This window comes from Aplidium turbinatum, chromosome 14 (assembly GCF_918807975.1).
Source record: "Aplidium turbinatum chromosome 14, kaAplTurb1.1, whole genome shotgun sequence".
In the NCBI taxonomy this organism is placed as follows: Eukaryota; Metazoa; Chordata; class Ascidiacea; order Aplousobranchia; family Polyclinidae; genus Aplidium; species Aplidium turbinatum.
The window spans coordinates 579,326-602,234 of NC_137485.1; the positions used below are offsets into that span (position 1 = coordinate 579,326).

At 40.7% G+C, this 22,909-nt stretch overlaps 1 protein-coding gene and 1 long non-coding RNA gene across 3 annotated transcripts; one reads left to right on the forward strand and one right to left on the reverse strand.

The window, feature by feature from the left end:
- Positions 1-6,751: 6,751 nt before the first annotated feature.
- Positions 6,752-14,342, forward strand: LOC145783344 (fatty acid hydroxylase domain-containing protein 2-like). The gene is made up of 8 exons (XM_082595195.1): positions 6,752-6,901; positions 9,165-9,256; positions 10,292-10,395; positions 10,479-10,600; positions 11,135-11,337; positions 12,669-12,774; positions 12,877-13,043; positions 13,444-14,342. Exons 1-8 carry the CDS (start codon positions 6,875-6,877, stop codon positions 13,604-13,606), a joined length of 984 nt encoding a protein of 327 aa, XP_082451321.1. The 5' UTR covers positions 6,752-6,874; the 3' UTR covers positions 13,607-14,342.
- Positions 14,343-14,425: 83 nt separating this feature from the next.
- On the reverse strand, positions 14,426-18,815 carry LOC145783345 (uncharacterized). Of its 2 annotated transcripts, XR_014290922.1 has the most exons (5): positions 18,712-18,815; positions 18,084-18,173; positions 17,551-17,795; positions 16,874-16,967; positions 14,426-14,660 (listed from the first exon to the last, which is right to left on the reverse strand). It is a non-coding gene; the product is annotated as an uncharacterized LOC145783345 (long non-coding RNA). The 2 variants fall into 2 exon arrangements; XR_014290921.1 differs by lacking the exon at positions 18,712-18,815 and having other exon boundaries at positions 18,084-18,587.
- Between the last annotated feature and the right edge of the window lie 4,094 nt (positions 18,816-22,909).

A 22,909-nucleotide genomic window follows, 5' to 3' on the forward strand; every position in this document is an offset into this window, starting at 1 on the left:
AGATGGTCGATTTGAGATACCTGTTCCGTTGAAGGAAGATATTGATCTACCTAACAATTTTGTGTTGGCGTCAGATAGAGCTGCTGCTTTAAGAAAGAAAGCTTTAAAACAACCTGAACTTCGTGATTTCCTTACTGACACCATGAAAGATCTTAAATCTAATGGCTATATTGAGCGTGCTGGTGAAGCAGGAAATGTCAAGGGATTTGAATGGTATTTACCATACTTTGTGACGTCACAATTAAAAAAGCGCATTGTTTACGATGGCAAGTCTGAATTTCGAGGAACTTGTGTTAATGATGTGATGTTTTCGGGTCCTGACTTGTTAAACCCTCTGGTAGATGTCTTGGCTAGATTTCGGCTTGGTAGATTTGGTCTCATGGCTGATGTGACTAAATGCTTCTTTCAAATAAAGTTACCTGAGTCGCAGAGGGATTTGTTTCGTATATTGTGGTTTGAAGATGATGACCTTGAAAATGGTAGGATGGTACCATTTCGTTTTTGTGTACACCCTTGGGGAATAAAGAGTAGCCCGTATATCGCTTGCTTGGCTATAAAGAAAATGATCGAGCAGAATCCCAGCAGTGCTGGTGAATTGACTCTCTGCAATATTGCAAATAATATGTACATGGATGATTTTATATTTTCGGCTGATAGCTTAGAGGAAGCTCAGCAAATCACTCATGAATCAATTGCTTTGTTTGATAGCCGTGGGTTTAAACTTGGTAAGTGGAGTGCTAACAAGGAGGCTATGATTGTCTTGTCAAATTTGGATAATGAGATGCTTTCACCTTTGATTCGTGACATTGACTTTCAGACTGAAAATATGACTTTGCCATCAGCGAAGACATTGGGTTGTGTGTGGCAAACCGAGTCTGACGAGATGCGTATCGCATGTTCCTTAAAGCCCTTAGCTAAACACACGCGCCGAAGTATGCTCAGTCAGCTTGGACAAAATTTTGATCCGCTAGGCTTTGGAGCGCCATTTTTTCTAAAAGCACGCCTTATACTTCAGCAATTGGCGATAGACAAGTTTGATTGGGACACCGAGGTCCCTGATAGCTTTGTTAAAGAGTGGGAGTCGTGGCTTCGCTCTTTGGACCTGCTTAAGGATTTTTCGTTACCGAGATGGTATTTTGCAAACTCTGGTGTGTGCAGTCCGGATGATATTGTTTCATATCAATTGCATGGGTTTAGTGATGCTTCGAATCAAGCTTTCTCTTCTGTTGTTTACTTACGTAGACTGGTTAACGGAGTTCCGAGTGTGTCTTTCGTTCTGGGTAAATCTACCATTGTTGTAAAAAATCAGTTTTCTTGGCCGATAGCTAGGAAAGAGCTTGTTGCCGCTTTGAATACAGCAAGACTCGTGAAGCAGGCCTACGAGGCATTGAAGATGCCCGACTGCAGTAAGTATTTTTGGTGTGATTCTCGGACTGTGTTGCAGTGGGTTAAGAACCCTGATTTACGTTTGAATAAGTTTATTACGCGTCGAGTTGAGCATATTTTATTGTTGTCTGGAGCCCAGGATTGGCGTTTTTGCCCTACCGATATGAACCCAGCTGATGTTGGCACAAGGCCAAATCTTATTACAAAGAAAGAGTTTCGAGAGTTGTGGTTAAATGGTTCTAGTCTTCTCTATCAGTGTGAAGAAATTCCATCTGTAGAAAACCCCACTCCAGTACCTGTCCATAGCCTATATCTTCGTGACGAAGAGGGGTCGCTTGACGTTGGACAGGGTGGCCTTCACAGATTGATCGAGGCCGCACCTTCTTTGTATGTTATGAAAAAGAGAATCGCTTATTTGGTTGCTTTTGTTGAATTTTTGTGCTGTAAAACGAAAAAGCGTAGCTTTATGAAGCCAAAACTGGACGCCTCTTATCTTAATAGAGCCTTAGACTTAACTGTGAAGTTTGTTCAGAAAAGCGTGTATGGCGATGTGTTACATTTAATGACCAAACGATCGCCGGATGCACTTGAGGAAGTGATAAAGCGGGGTAGTGTTGGCGCTTCGCAACGTGAGAAGAAACGCTTGAAAGAATTGCGTTCACTTAAAAAGTACAGACCTTGTGTAGATGATGCTGGTGTAATCCGCATTGAAGGGCGCTTAAGTAATTCTCCCGAGATTTCTCTAGAAGCAAAGCATCCGATTGTTTTGCCTTCGAAACACCCCTTCACTAGGCTTGTTGTACTGTCGCATCATAATCGAAATGCGCACTGTGGAGTACAACACACTTTGTTGTCTACGCGACAGAAGTTTTGGATCGCTAATGGTAATGCTTCCGTGAAGAGGTATCTTAATGATTGTGGTGTATGTGCGATTGAGAAAGCTCGGCCTATAAGGCAGCTCATGTCTGATTTACCTTTGTCTCGCACAACTGCCCATAGGAAACCCTTTTTTGATTGCGGCTTGGACTATCTTGGACCATTGACCTTTGTTGAAGGTAGGAGTCACAAAAAAGCTTGGGGACTCTTATTCACATGTATGGCATCTCGCGCTATTCATGTTGAGCTGGTTACGTCATTGTCGCTGAGTGATTTTTTACTTGCCTTTACAAGGTTTACAGATTTACGTGGGCAGGTTAATGCTATCTATTCCGACAATGGAAGCACCTTTCAGGCAGCATCTAAGAAGTTACCCGAGTTGATAGAATCAGCTGAATTTCACAACGCCCTGAGACAGAGAGCGATAAACTGGGAATTTATACCTCCGTATGCTCCGGCGCAAGGTGGCGCCTGGGAGGCAATGGTTAAACAATTTAAAATCGCATTTTTTCACATTTTGGACTCTTCAATTCGTAAGCCCAATTTTATTGAACTGCTTACGTACACAGGCAGTGCCGTTCGGATCGTGAACGAACGCCCTTTGGTACCTTTGAGTGACGACCCTAGGGATTTTACTGTCATCACCCCTGCCTCACTTTTGACCCCATACTTAGACCCATACTGTGCTGTTGGGCAACCACATGATCGTGACCAATTAAGAAGGGATTATCGGTTCAATTTGTCACTTTCTCAGCAGTTTTGGAATAAATGGATCGATTTTTACTTGCCAGGTCTTCAGGGCCGGAAAAAATGGCTAAAAATGGCCGAGAATTTGAAGCCTGGTCAACTTGTAGTGGTAGGTTCTCTCCAAGACATTGGTAAACGTGGGAAGTATCAACTTGGGAGGGTGCATGAGGTAGTTCCACAAATTAGGAAAGGGAAGCCTGTGGTTCGTAGAGCCAAAGTTGCCGTCTGCAACTATGATGAGAGTACGGGGAAAGTGAAAGTAGACTACGTGTTGAGGGATATTTCGTGCCTCGCCCCCGTAAAGAACACCTAAGTGTTAGGGTTTGAGCCTGGTTTTGTCTGCGGTGGCCGATACTTGTCTGAGCCCGGAACAGTCGGTTATTATCGCAACTATTGTATATAGCGTCATTTTGCGTGTACCTAATACCTATGGTACCAATTTCATGTATCGTCGTGTTTATTCTTATTGCTGTTCATTCTTTGCATGCCCTTTGTATTTGCGTATTAACTTAAACGTGAGTGATTCAAAAAATTTGTGTATCGTGTGTTTTATTCATTGGCTCACGATTGTCCTTCAATTCTTTTTTAGTTATGCCATGTTAGACTGTCATAACTAGGGGCCGCTATGTTACGGCCAATCTCTGTACAAATCAAACGTCATATAAAACCGTTCAAGTCTACTGAATATTACGTCATGGAAGTTGCTAGAAAATGTGCCAAAATTGCACCATCGTTCATAGACTTGTGTCAAACTTGTTAGGACTTGTTTGGGCCTGTTTAAACAGGAAATATTACATTAGCTTTAAAACACCTGCTGAAATGACTTCATAATTGTCTTTCATTTATTGCGTCACAGTTACTTTCTACGTGAATTTGAGATATTGATATCTATTCTGGTCATTCGTAAAATGATTGTTTGAAAGTTGGCCGCACATTTAACTGTTGGCTTAGTGCTTGCTAGCTGGACAAAAGTTCCGTCTTTTATCCAAGTAATTTGTATTGTAGTGACAGTTTTTAGGTGTACGGCGTTGCACCAGTCATTTCGATAGCCTCGGGCTAATTTTACTGGAATACACTTTTGAATAGACGTTTCGAAAGTGTGTTTATTTTTGGGTCATTGCATGCAGACGAACGGATTTGGGAATCTTACGTTACAATTTTCCCACGAAGAGATTATGGTTTACCGCTGTGACCAGCTACACAGAAAAAGCAAAAATCCTCTCATAGATCACTTCTCCAGTATAATTGATTATACCTGCAACATTTCATGCCATTCCGACAAGAAATGAATAAGTAGGTGTACATTGAGTACGGTAGTTTAAAACTTTACCTACCGTACTCAATGTTTTATCAATATGAAAAACGAAGTTCGAAGAAAACACAATATGAAAATCACTCATTAAAACACAAGCTGCAGTACTCACGTTTATCACTGTAAGTTTTGACACACAAAGACATTGAATAGAGTCAGAATTTAACCATAACTAGAATCCTGATGAAATTTACTGCTTCTTTGGTACAAAAAATTGTTTTGATAAAAAAATTATTTCTATCAGGACGTCCCCAACAGGGATCGCCAACCTATGGCTCCCGAGCCGCATTCGGCTCTTTAGCTCCCTGAAGCGGCTCTGCGTTGGATATAACTTAGATGGATGGATGGTCATTTTATTTTTGTTTGGATGCGAAACGCCGCAGTAGAATTTAAATTTCATTTTATAAATAACTATAAAAATGACCTTGCGATGACCCAAGCCCTATTGATTAAGATTTATTAAAAAAATTTAAAAAGAGAAAATGTAGAACAAGAAAACAAGAAAAACTTTAACATTTTCAAAGCATTTCAACTGGTTCTTTTAGAATTTAGGTGATAAAATCATGAGCTTTTATTAAATTATATTGTCTGCAACAAAATAGGCCTAATAGATTTTTTTTACAATGTTTGCACTTCAAGTTTTCACTTTTATGTGGTTAATTTGCAGCTGTTTGCTCTACAGCACGAACATTTTCAATCAGAGTAGATACAGACAAATCAAAATAGAGGAATACCGTATTTTACATGAAAAGAAAGGATTTAACTTGGCATGGACAAATATCTTTGCATTGAATAGAAATGATATTGGCATATCTGTAGCCTATGCTTACAAAAATATGACTCACGGAGATTCAAAACAGACATAGAGCATTTTCTGCAAAGTAGGCCTAGTAGGCCCCAATGAAGATGAACGTAAGAAAGCAGTTTAGAAACTAAGGCAATAAAGCAGAGTGAACAAGCTTTCGATAAATAAGTTAGAAAAGTCCCATGCCACATCATAGTGCTGCTAGTTTTGTGGCCTGGAAGCCCTGGAAAATTATTGATTGTTAAGCCTGGAAAGCCGCTTATCGACGGAGATTATATGAAGGAATCATCAGTTCTCAAGGTAACAAGAAAATTTGTTTTCTAATTTAGCCTATATTTACAAAAATATCACAAAATACGTAAATTGCGTTTTGTGGCTTTTGCTGGTCATATTTGCTAAAACAAAATCAAGCAGAATGGTTCTTTTGTTAAAAAGGATGCCAACCCTTGCCTTAAGAAAACGTTTAGCCGTCATCAGTGTAGCCCAGCGGTCTACAGTTAGAAAAGCAGCCACCTTGACAACGTGGGCTCGATTCACTCTAGGCAACACTCTTTCTCTTCTTTTTCAAAGTTCAAAGCAAGAATCAACAGCTTGGTTTTGTCATCTTTTCCTTTTGTTGATGGTGCCAAATTCGTGTGCTTACTTTGAAGTTTTCTACATGTAGCCTACGCGCCAGCAAAGAAAATATAAATTTTCAGTCCAGTTGTTTTTATTTCTGACCATCACAGCAAAAACAATAGCCTACACGTTAACATAGCAATGGTCGAAAAAAGGTAGAAGCGATAAAACACGAACGTTAAAACGTGTTTGTGAACGAAGTAAGTTATTAAGTTGAAGGATTTGGCACGGTCGCAACACCTTCAGAAAAATTTAAGATAGAAAGGGAAAAAAAAGAAAATGTTACAAACAAATTGAATTGAATCCTTTATATAAACCAGTGGACAGCAGGCTATGGTCGTCGCATCTCCCTGTCAGTAAGGAAACTTTGTGCAACATTAGCAGTGCATGTATAACTTGCTAATTTCAAGCATGTGTAGGCTAGTCGGTAGTGTATAGCCAGGAATTTTAAAAGGGGGGGTTTTGACCACCCAGCGGCGGGGGATCTGGGGGGCCTCCCCCAGAAAATTTTGAAAAATTACTTTGAATTTGGTGCATTCTGAGAGCATTTTCAACAAAAATGTGGGTACGAATATTCCTGTAAAATGGTGCTGTCCGGTAGCATGGCAAAAGAATAAAATCATGTTTTCTTCGGCATTTTTCGGAATAAAGCTAAGTCTCTGTGTTTTCTTGTTGCTAATTCCTGGCTGAGATGTTTGAATGTTTGTTATTGGCATAACTCGCTCTTTTAATGCAATTTTGTTTAAAATTAGGCAATTTTTTTTTAGACTGAAAGCATCATTCTCAATATCGTGACGTCACACGCGTGCCAAAGGGGGGGTTGTAACCCCCAAAACCCCCCCCTTGGCTACGCCACTGAGGCTAGTTGTTCCTGCTTCTGGCAAACAAACGATTGACACAGTGCTTCCAAAGCCCCACCCCTTGAGGAAAAGTTAATAAAAGAAACACGAATGAGAGAAACAAATCGAAATGAGCACAATCGAGCGCCACTATTGGTTGGCAAACAAAGCAGCCAAGTCACGTGATGATAACAAACCAAAGGTCTTTCTGACTGAGCTGCTCGTAACCAAACCTTCAGTTGTGAAAGTTTTAATTAAATTTACGATAAGATTTAGAAACATAAATCAAAGATGGCCCGTTCAAGCATGGATACAAAAGTAAGTACTTCAACTATGACATGTGTTGATTTCAACTTTTAACTACGCAATGCTTATGATGAAGTTCATACTGCTAGACAGTAGACATGGTGATATATCTTCCTAACAAATTGAGAACATTTTTTGTATTCTCTTTTGTTGTAGGCGAGGTTGACTCATTGTGTTTACATTGTTGTGTTTGAATTGGATATGAGGGTTTTATTCACTTCAGCTATTAATCACTTAAGCTAGTCCATTTACATTTCACCTGATCCAACACCAGGCAACTAATATGTTTGACTACTAGCTGTAGTAAGCTAAGTCAATATCCTTTTTCACCAGTCCTGGAATGTTTAGACAGTGTAAATATATTGCGGCGAAAAAGGCTATAAGGAATGGGTGACAAAGATGCTGCTTTAAAATTTTAAAACATGTCTGATGTCAACATCCAGTAAGCAAGCCTATCTTACTCAACCTGGTCTTGTAGGTTTTATGCATGTTTCTGCTATGTTTGAGTAGGCTATATGATAATTAACATTAAAATACCCAGGAAAGTTCTTTCCATTCCAAATGAACCTTAGCTTGACATCACAAATACATATGTGAAAGATTTGAAAATAGTTTTTGATGTTTAATTTTCTCATACTTGGTGTGGCAGATAGCTCAGTAGGTTAGCGAGTGACTTTGTGAATAAAGAAGCTTCAAGATCAAGCGGCGCTTCAGTTCAGTTGTTTTTTATTTCTGACCATCATATCAAAAACAATATGTACACGTCAACATAGCAAAGGTTGAGAAAAAGGTAGAAGCGACAAAATGTGAATGTTAAAATGTGCTTGTGACCGAAGTAAGTTATTGAGTTGAAAGAAATTTGGCACGGTCGCAACACCTTCACAAAAACTTAAGATCTAAAGGGAAATTAAAAAAAAGAAAATGCTACAAACAAAAAATAAACAAAAACAAATAAACAACCTATATTTAGGCTATAGCTTTATTAGCATAGCTTTAGCTGATATAGGCCTATTTAAGATTTGTATGGACAGTTACTATGAAGATCAGCCATGGTGCGTTATCAAGAGTGCTGATGGTCGTGAGGGGAACACGTCTTGATGCGTTTAGCTCATAGCAAAGAAGAGCAAGGCAGGCAAAGAAAACCCCACAAAGAAATCCTACCACAGGAAAAGCCATTTCAAGCGCAACGCACCAGGTCATGCACGAGCGCTAGTTCGACTCTCAAGTTGTGCACTTGAGCAACCGCATTCTAAGGACTGCTCTCCATTCAGCGGCACCTAATGGAATAATGAATGGAGTAATCCCAACGCCAAAAGCCTCTACAAGTATGCGAAACTAGCAGGAATAAACTATCAAGGTTTTGTCAGTCCAAGAATAAAGATTTAAAACCAAACCAAGCATACCGTATTTTACGGACCATAAGGCGCACTTTAAATTCTTTCTTTTCCTCATAAATTGATCGTGCGCCTTATGGTCCGATGCGCCTTATGTATGGATCAAGTGCGGTAGTGCTTTATTGCCTACACTCAAAACCAGTACCGATATACTATTATATATGGTCCGGTGCGCCTTATAGTCCGGTGCGCCTTATGTATGAACAAAAAACTAATCAAAGCAATTTATTGACAGTGCGCCTTATAGTCCGGTGCGCCTTATGGTCCGTAAAATACGGCACACAAAAATTTACATACAATGAAAAGAATGACAGGTATCTCACAACACAGCAGCTTTAAAGCTACAAGCATCTTCATTAGCACCACTACCAGACAAATAGAATGTTGGTAGCATGTGGCCTATTAATCACTAATTTAGCCGCCATTTTTGTTTTCAACTGTAGGATAGAGTAGTCCAGTTAGATCTTAAGCAACAAGATACGGTGGCTTAGTTTAGTTACTAACACGATGTTAAGCAAAGTCATGATCAATGTTGACTTTTCAGTATGCTCATCCTAACCGTAGCAGCTGAAGAGCATTTTGAAATGAATTTTTGGTAGAAAAAAAATTCTTCAGAGATAAAACTGTTCACAACAATTTCTAGACAAAACAGCTTTTTTATTGAAACAAACTTATTTTACACCAAATAGTCCTACAGAAGCTTTAATACGGTATTGTTTAATGTGAGCAACCTAAAGTTGTAGCTTATAGCACTGAGCTAACCAATTTTTGTTAATATAAAATTGTTATGCTTTTTGTCAAAAGTAGATAATGCTGTTGAATGCTAGGAATTGAACATAGGCTATTCTTTTTTTAAATATCTGACAACAAAACTCTTCCAGATGCGCAACTTAGGTTCAACCATCAAGACAACTATCCTCATCATCGGGACAGCTATCTTGGTGTTGGCTGCAGCAAGAAACTCATTGACATGGTGAGCTTTGCATGAGGAAGGCATTGAGTGTTGTAATGACCAATACACAAGCGTCAATGTAACCTGCAACCAATGCCCAAGTGTTTAGCATCTCCTTTCCTTTTGTTACTTGATTTATTATATTTATGAGTGAAACACGTTTCCAGGAATATCTTTTCAACTTACCATGATAGATTAATCACATAGGACAGTAGACACTAGACACCAAACCGTCATTACCTTGTCATAATGGCTAGGGTGGCAACATGTCAAACCCAACTCTTCAGGTCACCACCAAAGAAGTGCGCTATTGTCCACCTCTGAGTAGATATGGAAGGCATTTATGAAACAGTGTTTGCTTCAAAATTTGGCTAATCATAAAGTTCATACAGTATTATTTGCATTAGTTGTGCCATGGTTGGGCTTACTTCAGTTATATATACTTCAGTCGGTCACTTCTATACTGTGCTGGTTGTCTTTTTAAATCTCTTGCAGTAGCAGTAGTAGTTTTTAAAACTCTTTTCAGTTATAGAAACTATGTCTTTGTATTTAAAATACTGTAACTTAAAAAAAAGTAAAAGTGAGTCCCATACTTGATCCAAGCAGGGATGAGAAGATAAGGTTCTCATGCACTGCACATGCAAATTTGTAAGAAAAGCGTAATAAACGTCACTTTTTTTGGTTTGACCATGCTTATTGCCATGTTAGGAAATTAGAGAGAAATTTTCTTTATAAAATGAGGGAACAATTGGAAATAATTATCTGAAGATGAGAGAATATAAATTTTGTTTCTGGAAGCACTGCCAACAAATCAACACTCAGCAGTGCAAAGAAATCATGTTAATGTGAATCAATAATTTTCTTTATCCACTAACAACATAACCAGTCATTCGACATGTAAATAAGTTGACACATTTGCATACTAAAGTTATCACGGTGGAACTGAGTAAGGAAATGTTGCAATTATCATGTAGTTTGTTGTGTGTTTATGCAACAGCGTGCATTGCATTGCTTGCATACCATTATTTTTATGTGAACACTTGCATTTTATTTCAGGCACCTCACACAAATGTGGGGGCTTTCCCACAACTTCTGGCAGACTTTATGGGGGACTTTTTTGGATCTGTTTGATCACAATGCTCCTCTTCTCTTCATCCTAGGTAGGTGTTGACATATGTGCATGGTGCCATATTTGTATACTTTAATAGACGAAGGGGCAACTATTGAACATCATCATTTACAGGCACCAGCTTAGCATCCGGACTGGCGTTTTGGATCTATAACGCTTTCCTTCTCTACATTGACTTGACTGGGAGACCAAAATTTCTTCAAGCTTACAAGATCCAAGAGGAAAAGGAAGTCCCGGTTTGTGTTCCACAGAATTTACTTGTGTTTTGATCAACTAGCTTATTGTGGTAGAAAGGCTTCTCAATAAAACTTCTATCTTTTGCAAGATATGTTTCCATTTCTTCTAACCACTAAGAAGAAAATGACGCAGCAACACGTCATCATAGAACCAACATTCCGTGATTGTTTGTGTCTGCACGTCGGACGCTTCTTGAGCATTTCTGAACTGATTTACCTAACAACACACGTCGATGGCCTCATTAAACACGTTTCAAAGATTCAAATCATTTAAAACCTAAAGTTTCAAAACGTGGTTATACGATAGCTTTTAGATGTTTGATGATGGTTAGGTGTGTAGGCAAAAACGTTTGCAAGCTTTTGTATTATGATGAATGTTGTTACTTTTTTATTTGCTTGTGGTCCAACAAATCAACCTTTGAACCGATACGATGAGAAACTTAATTTCATCAAGTGTGTGCATGGTTTGGTCCTTTACCCTGTCCGGTAGAAGTTCAGTTGCCAGCTTGTTGAACTGTGACCTTTGAACTCCAGGTGGACAGGAAGAAACTCATCCATTGCGTGAAGATCGTCATCAGGAACCAGTTGATATCGGTTCTGGTCACCGCTTGTTTCTATCCTCTCTTCCGATGGCGTGGAATGCTCTGGGATTCCCAACTTCCAACCTTTCAGAGGGTCCTGCTCGAGATGGTTGGCTGCGTCTTGGTTGAAGAATTTGGTTTTTATTACGCTCACAGGTTTGTGGTTGTGAAATGAGAGCACCATTTACTCGTGCAGTGTTTATGGTTGTTTGCTACTCTCATTTGATGAAGCGCAATGTAACTCACATCGTTCAGGCTGTTGCAGGGAATGCATGTTTTATCATCGATTCATCAACATGTTCTAGGAATAGGTAGAAGTGACAAAATGCAGTTTGTCCAGGAGTGGTCAAATCCAAAACAGGGTAGTAAGTGAAAAGAATAGACGCACTGGCAACCCTGTTTTGTATAGTTCTCAACGGCTCTAGACAAGTCGTTGGTACCAACCTCTGTCACCACGCCCATGTCCAATCAGCGACTGCCTTCCACTTCCACCTCAGCTTTCGTTGTAAACATTTTGGAATTTTAAGTGTTGTTGTTGGTGGGGGTGTGATGTAGGCGTGGCTGAGGCAAGCAACCACCTGGATGATTGTGATCAAGTATGGTTGAACTAACGTTACATTGCATTCAGTTAGCATTGCATGTTGCCAATGTATTCCTTATATGATGATGGGTGGTTCTTGGTCTAAAGTCCAACCCATCTGAAAGTCATCAGCGGATATTTATAGGCCGACCAATCACGACCGAGCAGAACATGACGTTAGCTTAGTCATGCTTGCTTCTTTGTGACATAACATAAAGAACTAACTGGTGGACTGTTTCGTCATCGATTGCAACTCGTTGCATGATCTGCTCGGTTTTCACTAAATCTCGGTTTTTGTGGCAACGCAACTATTAAAACACTTGGCGCAATTTCCGCCCAGAGGCATTGGAAAACGCCACCAATGCATTCCAGCTGGTAGTGTGTTGCATGGAATATTTTGACAAACCAGAGGTTGCCTGCATAGTCGTGGTTTATTCAGATTGCCCTCACTTTGTTCTGTGAACCGACGCAACGCGTTCTTTGTTTACCAATGACGTCATAAACGATTGCACGTCCACTCGATGACGCATCGATTCTCGAGCCTCTGTTTACATTTCGCTATCGAACAAGAAAGAACGAAATACGCGGAAGCGTTAATTCCGTTCTTAATTGACAACACTTATAATGGAGTCAGCTACTTTTGATGCAGGGCACCAGAACATTAGATTCCTTCCAAGCGAGGTTTCTTTGATTTATCGCCGATCTCGCGAGATTCTGTCTGGAGCCACCATCATGGTGAAAGTTTCAGACGCATATCACCCGCACGTTTTGTACAATTCCAGATAATTGGAAATGCTCAGCATTTCAACGGAAACAATCGAACGTAGCAACGCATTCGTGTCGTTCTGTAGGCTAAGTCACAATAATCGCCAGTCGTGGTTTACTGACGTCATCAACTCTTCTTTAGGCTCCTCCACCATCCGTTGCTCTACAAACGAATCCACAAGATCCACCACGAGTGGACCGCCCCCATCGGCATCGTCGGTCTCTATTGCCATCCAGTGGAACACATTGTTAGTATTCGTCACTTTATGGTTCTATGTGATGTCACAATGATGTCAATGAGTGTTGCGCGTCATGTGGTGATTTCAAAGCTGACTTTGTTTCATTTCCAGCTTTCCAACATGATCCCGGTCCTCCTAGGCCCGACCGTGGTTGGGGCCCATCTGGCCACCTTGTGGTTGTGGACGACGCTGGCCTCTATCAACACTTCGAACGCCCATTGCGGGTACCACTTCCCCAGCTTCCCCTCTCCCGAGCAGCACGACTACCACCACCTCAAGTAAGCATCGTAGGCGATTGTCTGAGTGACATCCTAAGAAGTCATCACCACTCCCGCGCGCTTGTGATGGCAGAATTGAACAGACATCGTTATTTCTCCTACTTAACTTTACAAGGAAAAATAATTGCATCGCAATTTCTAGACAGAAACAATAAAATTTCACTGAATAAGTAACAGAACTGAACAGTTGAGCATATCACATCTGGCTAAAGCAGGTGCGTACAGTAGAACGCATAGTATTGTTGGGCTACGACTTGCAGAGAGCTGATGCTGGTTAGCCTGACATGGGTAACGTTACCGCCTCACGGACTATACGTCACGACGTGGCCATCATTGTGGCGAGTGTTCCATATGTTGTCAGTCCGCTACTGTGACATCACTAACAACAATGCTCCTCCAGGTTCAACCAATGCTACGGAGTGCTTGGAATTCTGGACCGCCTTCACAACACTGACGGGAAGTTCCGTGCCAGCGTCCAGTACCAGCGTCACATCATGCACTTCAGTACCACCCCTGTCAAGACGGCCTTCCCTGGACCCCCCAAGCAGCAAAAGTCCGACTGAATCCTCTTACAGTATGAGAATAGTTATACGGACCCGGTTTGCTTCCGAACCTAAAGCACGAAACTTTCCGAACCCGCAGCCTATAAATGAAAACAAGTGCCATTCTCATAGAAGAACCAATCTGCGTGAAATTTAAATATCATACAAAGCTTAAGTTAACGTCCCAGCATCGCATGCTTTGTTTTATGTTGAAATATTCAAACAGTATTTTGTTATCGTTTCCTTCGTTTTGTAATATTGTTGTGATTCGTTTTGCGTTTGCATTACGTCAGTATCATGTCACTTGTGATGTATCTTTTTGCCCCCCCATCCTTGCCCCCACCTAGCTTGCCTATTGGAAACTTTGGTGTTCATCAGATGTTGTGGCGTTCCTGTGATGAATCCAGTAAAGTCAGGATCGCTGCATTCCGTTCGAGTCTCTTGGAGCCTTTCTAAGATCCGGCTTTGCGCATCTGAGAGGGCTTCGAACCACTGACGGAAGCCCGGCCACCGAGATTGACAAAGTTCCCTTGTTGTTGAAACACTGTTATCCGTCTCACAACCACATCCCGAATATTTGCATCTTATGTTTCTTTCACCGCGTTCACATTCGTGACGTATCAAGTCAACAACTGTGTTCCATCCTCAGGTTTATATGTAACTGGCGCCCTTGTTATCGCGGCCCAGTCTCGTGTTCGTGTGTCACCGACAGCTGGTGCTTTGTGATTGGCTGATTAATTAAAGGAAGCGCTTGCGAGTTGATTGGCCACGCAGCCTGTTGTCGACAATAGAAGCGCAGACTACTCGCGGTTTATTACAGATATCGTTTATTGCGTCACAAAGATCAACGACAATTCGAAAGTTCATATCGTGGATCATCTTGCCCCATCATGCACTGGGCTTGTCACGAAACGTCTTCTTTCGCTCCAAACCTGTTTTTCTTCGAAGTGAGACAAGCACTGCCGCTTGAACCAGTGTGAGAACAGAGGACACCATGCCTCCGTTTTTCATCGTCAGTCGAACACAGGGGTGTGCGTCATACATCGCGCTGTGACGCGACAGAACAGACAGATTTCTGCAAAACATTGGTTGCTTTCAGAGTTTGCATCCAACAGCAATTTTTATTGCAAGGAAGCGTGAAGAGGCGTTTGTTGTATCGTCCCCGGTCAATAAAAGTAGCCCGAGCTGTAATTGCTTCTCGTCATGTTAGGGTTGGGCCATAGCTGACTATTGAGCAGATTGCTACATCAGGAAGTGTTGTTCTTTACCGCTCGATTACAAAACAACTGGAAAGATGAAGAAGGGAAAACTATTTACAGACACATCTGTTAGTAATGAAATAAAAAACTAAAGTGAAAAAAGGAGTTGTATAGAAAAAGGTTGCTGTCAAAAGAATTCGTTCATGCAGCAAGGCTGCCAATTTTTTTTTTTTTAAATTCCAGCTCAAGTAGCCAAATCGTTGCAAGTCATGAAACAAAATATGACAAATTTTGCAAAATACATACGAAAACAACTTGGTGAAAATGGAACGAAAAAAAGGCGACAACCAAATTTTTTCCGCTCCTGTTAAAATTTCCTAAAACTCCAAATATAACTAGCCCTATTCTGGAACTGGCAACTTTCCATGCATGGATTCATAGAAGTAGAGCAGGGGTGCCCAAAGTGCGGGTAGCATAAGACCCGTGCAAAAAATGTCTGCGGCACGTGTCTTGAGCTCATATTCTATTTAAGTTTTATCATACGATGAAGGAAACTTAGTTGTGGACAGATTTCCCGAACTTTTGGAATTTTTGTAGTTGAAGCGACATAAATAGCAAAACTTGTAGCCCAATACAGTAGCCTAGGTTATAAAGGTCTTTTTAGCCTGCAAGGCTGACAAGTCAAAATAACGCAGACAAGCCCACGGGCTTGACTTTAGGTTTGTACTGCTTCTGTAACGTAACGATCATGCATCATTTGTTTGGCAGTTGGAGTTGCGCGTACGCCCACCGTCAGCCCCACTTAATCGGACCATTCAAGCCAAACCGCTCCGATTAAGTGGGGAGAACAAATTTCACTATTTTTTCGTGTTTTAATGTCTTCGTTTTGCGCCATTCCTCCATCTAGAGCAGCTTGAACTCTTGCCCCGTGTTTCTCTGTGTGGCTTAGGCAAATAAACACAAAACCAAATTTAAACCTTTTTACCAGTGATCGGAAAAACTTTAGCAGTCGCGGTTGAGTGGTCGTTGGACCCGTTTCAAATCAAATTTCACAAAACAAATAAACTTCGAGCAAAAAATTCTGTTTTTTAGTTTTGTGCAAGCTTTCAAATTTTTAGGCTACCGGTACTTATGAGCTTGTTTCAACTTGTGAATGGATTGGGCTACTTTTTAGTTGCATCTGGGCTGAAAATATAAAAAACATCTGGCAATCTTGCCACTAATAGCTTTGCGAGAACGTAGCACAGTGCCCAACATCAAATCTTGATGTGCAATCTCGCTAAACACATGCACAAAAAGCAAATAGTATTAACCATAAACCTATTTTTGGTGGGAGGATGGTCCTATTAAGTAGAAAAATTGTAGCCTGCAGAAAAGTCGATTTAGATTCTGGACCAGTGAAAAACGGTCTTATTAAACGTGAGTCGATTAGGGGAGATTACTGCGAAACTAAAAAGTCTTCGTCATTAGTTATACCCTACAATATTCCATCTTAAAGATTACGCCGAATTTCAACGGAAAAAGTGAGTAAAAAATTTGATGCGGCCCGCAAAGACTAAAAGCAAAATGAGGCTCGTGGCTACAAAACTTTGGGCACCCCTGACGTTAATGAGCATATCTTGTGTAAATCGCTGCAAACCAGATTCAGCTCAGGCGGATGGAGGGTGGGATCATTTACATTGAAGTTCTCCACCTTCGAGGCTTTCAAGTTAATGAGAAATTTGTTTAAAATGCAATTTTGCAAAATAATTGGCAATGGAATTAGTATCAATAAGTTACTTCTGCCACTGACAGATTGCTGAGTTCTTCGTTTTATGTTTGAAAGTAGCGTGTAGCCTACGAAAAATCCTATCGAAGCGAATTAACCGTTTAACCCGCTACCGTTGCACTGGTGAAATTGTAGCGGCGATATTGCAATAATGTCGTGGTGGCGATGTTGCTACAAAAGTAGCGCGCTACTGCCCACCTCTGTAGAGGAACTCACTAGTTTCTGTTACTTAATGAAGAAAACAAACTATGAAAAATTTGCCGCCCATGGAACAACGTTGTTTCAAAAAGTTGATAAAAGTATTCGTACAAATAAACTTACTGTAATCTTTCCGCTTCGTGCACTTCGCCATTTTGTATCGCCGCGTCTTGATGTCCCGGGAGCAATATGACGAACAATCAACGATGATTTTCAACTGGAAACAATCAAGTATTGTTAGTTTATTATTATGGGGATTTTCCACAACAGCTAGACATTATTCAAACGTCTCATGAATATATTGTAGATATTTCAAATTTAATTTTTAAGATTATTCGTTGTTCAAATCTTTATCTTCTTGATCGCAGGTCTGGCCACCGCTGTTGGCAGAGGGAAGTTTCCGCTCATTGTCGAAGTGTTTGTTTGCGAATCATCCACCATAGGTGGCTAGGTGCCCCTGAATGGGAAACATCCCTAATACATTGTTCGAACGAACACTCTCTGCCTTGATCGTATTGTTTTGCTCGCTCAGATTGTGTCATGAAGGAGATTATTTCAAGATGAAGAACAATGAGATGTGTGGAAGAAGGTGATCTGAGGAAGCCATAGCTGCGCATCAATGACGGCCGAACATTTGTTACGTCATCAACAGATGATGTCATAAGTCGACACAGACAAGATCACAGACATGTGGTTTGCTCACAACACGTCTGCAGACGTAAAATGAATGTAAAAATAACAAATTTTGCTGTCTGGGTGGTAAGAGGCATGGGGCCACACCGGGGGCCGCATTAACTCACCGGATGTCCAGGGACGGGTTTGAAGCTCCCCATCTCTGTAGGTGGCGCTGTGGTCTGTGGCGGATGGGTTGAGAGCGACAATCTTTCTACAAAACTGATAATGATCTTCTGGAAATCTGGAACTTTTATGGTGGTAGTTGGTGCAGGGGTGGTCGTAGTTTTAGAAATAGTTGTAGGGGTGGTCGATAGTTGAGCGATGTTCTTCAAACTTCGAACCAGGAGATCGATCGCATCTCGCCATGCCACTGCAAAGATTGTTTGTGACGTAAGCACTTTTGACAATGCAACTACAATTAGCCTACTTGAACGAGCGATATCTCAGACAAAGGTTACAAGATTGAATCTCGAACGACATTGTATCCTTCGCCTTTCCATAGCTGCACCTACAGCTGCGATACTTTAGTAATCACAAAACCAGTTTCAAAATAAAATTAGTAGGCCTACATCCTATGGAAAACCCATGCGGCTGCTTTTGAGTGTTATATGCCAAACATAGCAGACGTCTAGAAAGGGGTAAAAGTGACAAAACTTACATCACTGCATACAAGAAAGATGATCAATCAAGACAGGAGAGCCCATTTGTCACTATGATGATACCAAGGCAAGGCATGAATAGTTCCTTCCTATTGATCACATCTAGGCTTAACCCTCATTGTTCAATGTTCATGTCACTTTGAACTAAGAAATGTGAAAGAGTTTGACATAACTCGCTTGTGCAAAGAGACTTGTAACAACTACAAACCAAACAGATGATAGAAGAAAATCTAAATTTAACAACGAACCAGACAAAGAAAATCTTGGGTAATCCTCGGATTGACAAACCTTCTTTGAGAACTTAGTCCTGGCAGTTTCGCATAGCCTATTTGTTGAGGCTTTGAACCACTGTCGCAGGCTCGGCCACCGAGATTAACAGCGTAAAGTTTCCGTTTATTGAAGTTTTTTTGCCTATAAGTTATTCCATCCACTAGGTACGTAAAGCTTACTTGAAGGCTAATCCTAAATGGATGCGCACCCAGAGAAATGAACCATCGTTGTTTGTTTTTAAGGTTTCTTTCTATTTTCTAGATAACTCGTTTTGATTTCTGACCATCCATCCACAAATCAAACATTTTAACTTGTTTACAAACAGTTTGTTCAAACACGTTGCTCATAGCGACTTACTTGATCGCCGGGGAGCTCCATCAGTGTTGCCGCACAATAGAATGAAGATAGACAATATCCACAGCTTCATGTTTCAATAATTTTAAATATTTCTACAATTTTTTGTCTGAAAGCAGCGCATTGATTAGATTTATGTCATTGTTGCTTCACAATCTCTGCGGTCGTCTGTCGAGACTTCGGTCTATTTCCAATATCGGTCCTGCCGAGGTATAAGTATCCAGCGATGACGTAGGTGGGGAGGAAGGTGGTGTTTCTTTGGTCAATATTATTTAGAAATATTTTTAATCGCATGGTTTAATTTAGCAACAGATTCAGGTGTTTCAGTGCAACTATAGAACTATCGTGATTAAATAGTTCATTGTTTACGTAAGGGATGACGTCAGACGCGCGATGCGTCAGTAGTTTTCCGCTCGTGCCATCCATCACGTGGCGTCATCGTTCCGACGTCATCATGACAATACTTACGTCACCAATTCAATAGACGCAAACACCTTAAATGGGGAAGAGTTCGGTGGGAGGCTATTGAGGGTGTCAGCTTCATCGCTATGTCGACTTCTAAGATCACGCAGATCAATAACGACCAAACAGATTTAGTCGAAATTATATTATTAATGCAATAGATTGAGTTTCGCATTTAGCAGCAAGATCGTTGCTTACTTCACAATGTAGATATTATGTATGCAATAGCGAATTGGGCAGTTAGCTTTTGGAACACTCCCCTTGAGGAAGATTGCTCATTAACATGGCTTATCTGTTTCCATGAGTCACAGTTTTTAGCTAGCTCGCTCATTGTCGTCAAATTGAGTTCGGTCCATGCCTGGATGTTGCCGTGCCATCGTCTTGATAGTCTGCCTCTTTTTCTCTTTCCGTTAACTGTAACCTCCGTGCAGATTTTGTTGACTCGGTATTTTGATCTTTTAGTGTTGCCGAACAGTTTTAAAAGTTTTGATTTTATAGTTGCTGCAATTGGGTGGAGATTCGATCGTTATACAACAAGACTTATATTTACAACAAGTCAACAAGACTTATATTTTGATGTGGTCAAGTAGCCTCTTGTTGCTCATGCTTCTCATGGTGTGATTTTGAAAAGTGGTGAGTTTTTTCATTGTTAATAATGTTTATATATCAGCATCTATATTTGTAACAATAAACAATTTCTACAAATTGGGAAAAAAGAAAGTGTCTATCTTTGCAACACTATCATATGGTTGGTGTTGGTGGTTGGTGATGGTTGGTGGTTTGCAACACCATCATATGGTTGGTGATGCAAACCTGGAAAAGTATTTTCTGTTTTTGTTTCAATTTTTCTTTGTTATTATGATAAAATTTGAAATACCTAACTGAAGCTTTTATTCACTGAAATGCAAAACAATAAACAGCAAGTAATAGCAATGCCAAGGCAAAGATCTACCACCGTTGAAAACATGGCCTACTACTAACAATAACAGTCATGGTTTTATTGTCTCTCTACAACAGCTAAGGTCGTTTTGCGACAGGGCTCATGTTTAGTTTTTTATCAGGTTTACGAATTCATCACATTATTACCCGAGTTATTCTAACTGCGTTATGGGAGAAAAAACACAATCGGTACCTTTACTAAAGTCTGAGCTAGCCTAGCCTTAAAGTCTAAAAAGCCTCTAAAGTCAACCATGTCAAAAGTGTCTGTCGTGATGTGACGTCATCAAGCGTGTACCAACGTCTTTATTGCCAGAATCAAAATTAAATCATAATTTGAAAAAATTGGCTTAGAAAATTTAATTTCTCGTTAATGTTTTCTATAGTCTTTAAATAGTTACAACTTGATCACTGTAGATCTTGTTGATAATAATAACGACTGATAATGAAATGTGCATTTCTCCGATTCAAAATAATGAATTTTTTCAACAACATTTTTTATTTTAGATAGGAACCGACCTTGCTGTAGTGTTGTTACTTTATTGTATTGTTAATATATTACTTGCTGAGATTAAAAAGAAAATGCAAAACACCTGAAGTTGACAAACGGAACGCATTTGATGCATAAATAGACGCAATTCTAATGCAATCAATCAAAGTAGTTTTGTTCAACTTTTATTCCTTTTCACTCCAGAAACTTGAACAAATTGTAGGAACATTTTCCAACTCATATGGCATCGTCATAATAGTGGTACGATACCGATGAGCCCAGCCTCGTGGGTGAAACACGTGTCGAATGCTGTTGGTTTGGCGGTTTTATTTCACACAACGTGATTGGCCTCTTTTGTTTTACGCACGGCTGTGGAGTCGGCGAAACATGTACGACTGCGACTCCTTGAATTGTAACTGGCCGACTCCACAGTCTTTGTTTCACGAGGCTCGCGATGTCTCTGGTGCGACAACCTACTTCACCTGTCAACTGCTTTGTCCAAGCATCGCAGTAATAAGTTTGCAACCAGATCAGTGACCGAGTGGTTATCGTCTTCAGCTCTGGTGCTTGTAGTTCTGGACTCGATTCCATGCTAGGTCTCATCAGGTAATTTTCACTAGATACTCCTCATTGAGTATTCCTCATCAGGTACTCTTCATTAGGCACTTCTGATCAGATGATGTTCGCCCTTCGTTTCCGAAGGTGGCCAATGAGACTGAATCGAGCTTTAGTGTAGGCTACGTGAGTGCGGAGATGACTGATGAAGCCTATCGGTGCAGGATGGTCACTGGAAGGATGGTTGGCTTGGATTCTTGTGGCTCGGGACTTGCGGTGTTCTCGTTTTTTGACATTAAATAGCGTACGATGTTTCTCAGCTGATTCTGCGCCTTTATAAATAAGACTGCGCCATGTTGGTCGTTCTGCGCCTATGTCTTCCCACGAATCTACGTCAATAGCGAATTCTTTTACGGAAGCTTTTAAAGTGTCTTTAAAACGTTTCCTTTGACCACCTACATGGCGTTTGCCGTTTGTAAGTTCTCCGTAGAGCAGCTGTTTAGGAATGCGATAGCTAGGCATCCGATGGACGTGGCTTGCCCATCTGATTTGTGCCTTCTTTATGATAGTGAAAGTTCTGGGCATGTTCGCTTTACTGAGAACTTCGGTGTCTGGGAGTTTGTCCTGCCATCGAATCTTGAGAAGCTTTCGGAGGCAGGAAAGGTGGAAGTGGTTCACTTGCCTTTCGTGTCTCCTATAAAGAGTCGAGGCCTCACACGCATACAGAAGGGTCGTCAGAATAACAGCTTTGTATACTTTTAGCTTTGTGGACAGTCTGATTCCTCGCCTCTCCCACGTGTTAGACTTTAATCTACCGAAGGCGGTAGATGCTTTGGCGATTCTGTTGTTGATTTCCAGGTCAATGGTGGCTGTGTTAGAAAGAGTACTTCCATGATACCTGAAGTTTTGACAGACATGTAGTTTCTGGCGTTTTAAAGATACTCCTCATCAGTTACACGTTGTACAGCAGATACTGAAAATAATCGTCGATATAAACAAATCTACTTTCTGGCCCTGTATTGACTATTTCAACTCTTACAAAAAATCACAAGTAGCCACTTTTGCCGCCCCCAAAATCCCCCCATGGATTTGTTTACCACCTTCAATGAAAAGCTACGTCATTGCATGGCAGAAGCTGATATACAAAAATATTTTGGTGAACACAAAAGTTTCAACGAAGTAAAATTTGTAAGTCATATATCATGTCACATCATTGTTCGTCATTCTCCTCCGGAACGAATAAGATGCTACTGATATCATAGTCGATATACCGGCGCGCCAATGAACGGGAAAAGGTGGCAAAACCTTGAAAGTTTTCAGATGTGCCTAAATACAGAGATGTACGTATGCGCCGCAAATTCTACGCCGCATGCTTGCGGCGTAGACTTTTTGTTTGCGCTAACGCATGCGGCCACATTTTTTTGGATAGTTTGCGCATGAGGCTGCGCCGTAAAGTTTCGCGGTTTTTTAGCGCATAGCGTCAACGCATACTTTTTAATGTCTTAGTTGTTGTTTGCAATTTTTTTTGTCAAACTGCGAAATGTTGACGTCTTGCAATTGCCCATTGTTCTAGTGTTGTGTCACAGTGTCATCTATTGTTCAGTCAGCTGGAGTTTGTTTGTATATCGCACTACTGCCTTTGACGCTAGAGTCCCACGTGGAGACTGAAGTCTTGCAGAAAAAAAGAAAGAATTAGTTAAAACAACTTAGGCCTACTGAGAAATTACGGGTCAGAACAGGAATGTAATGTAAGCAAGC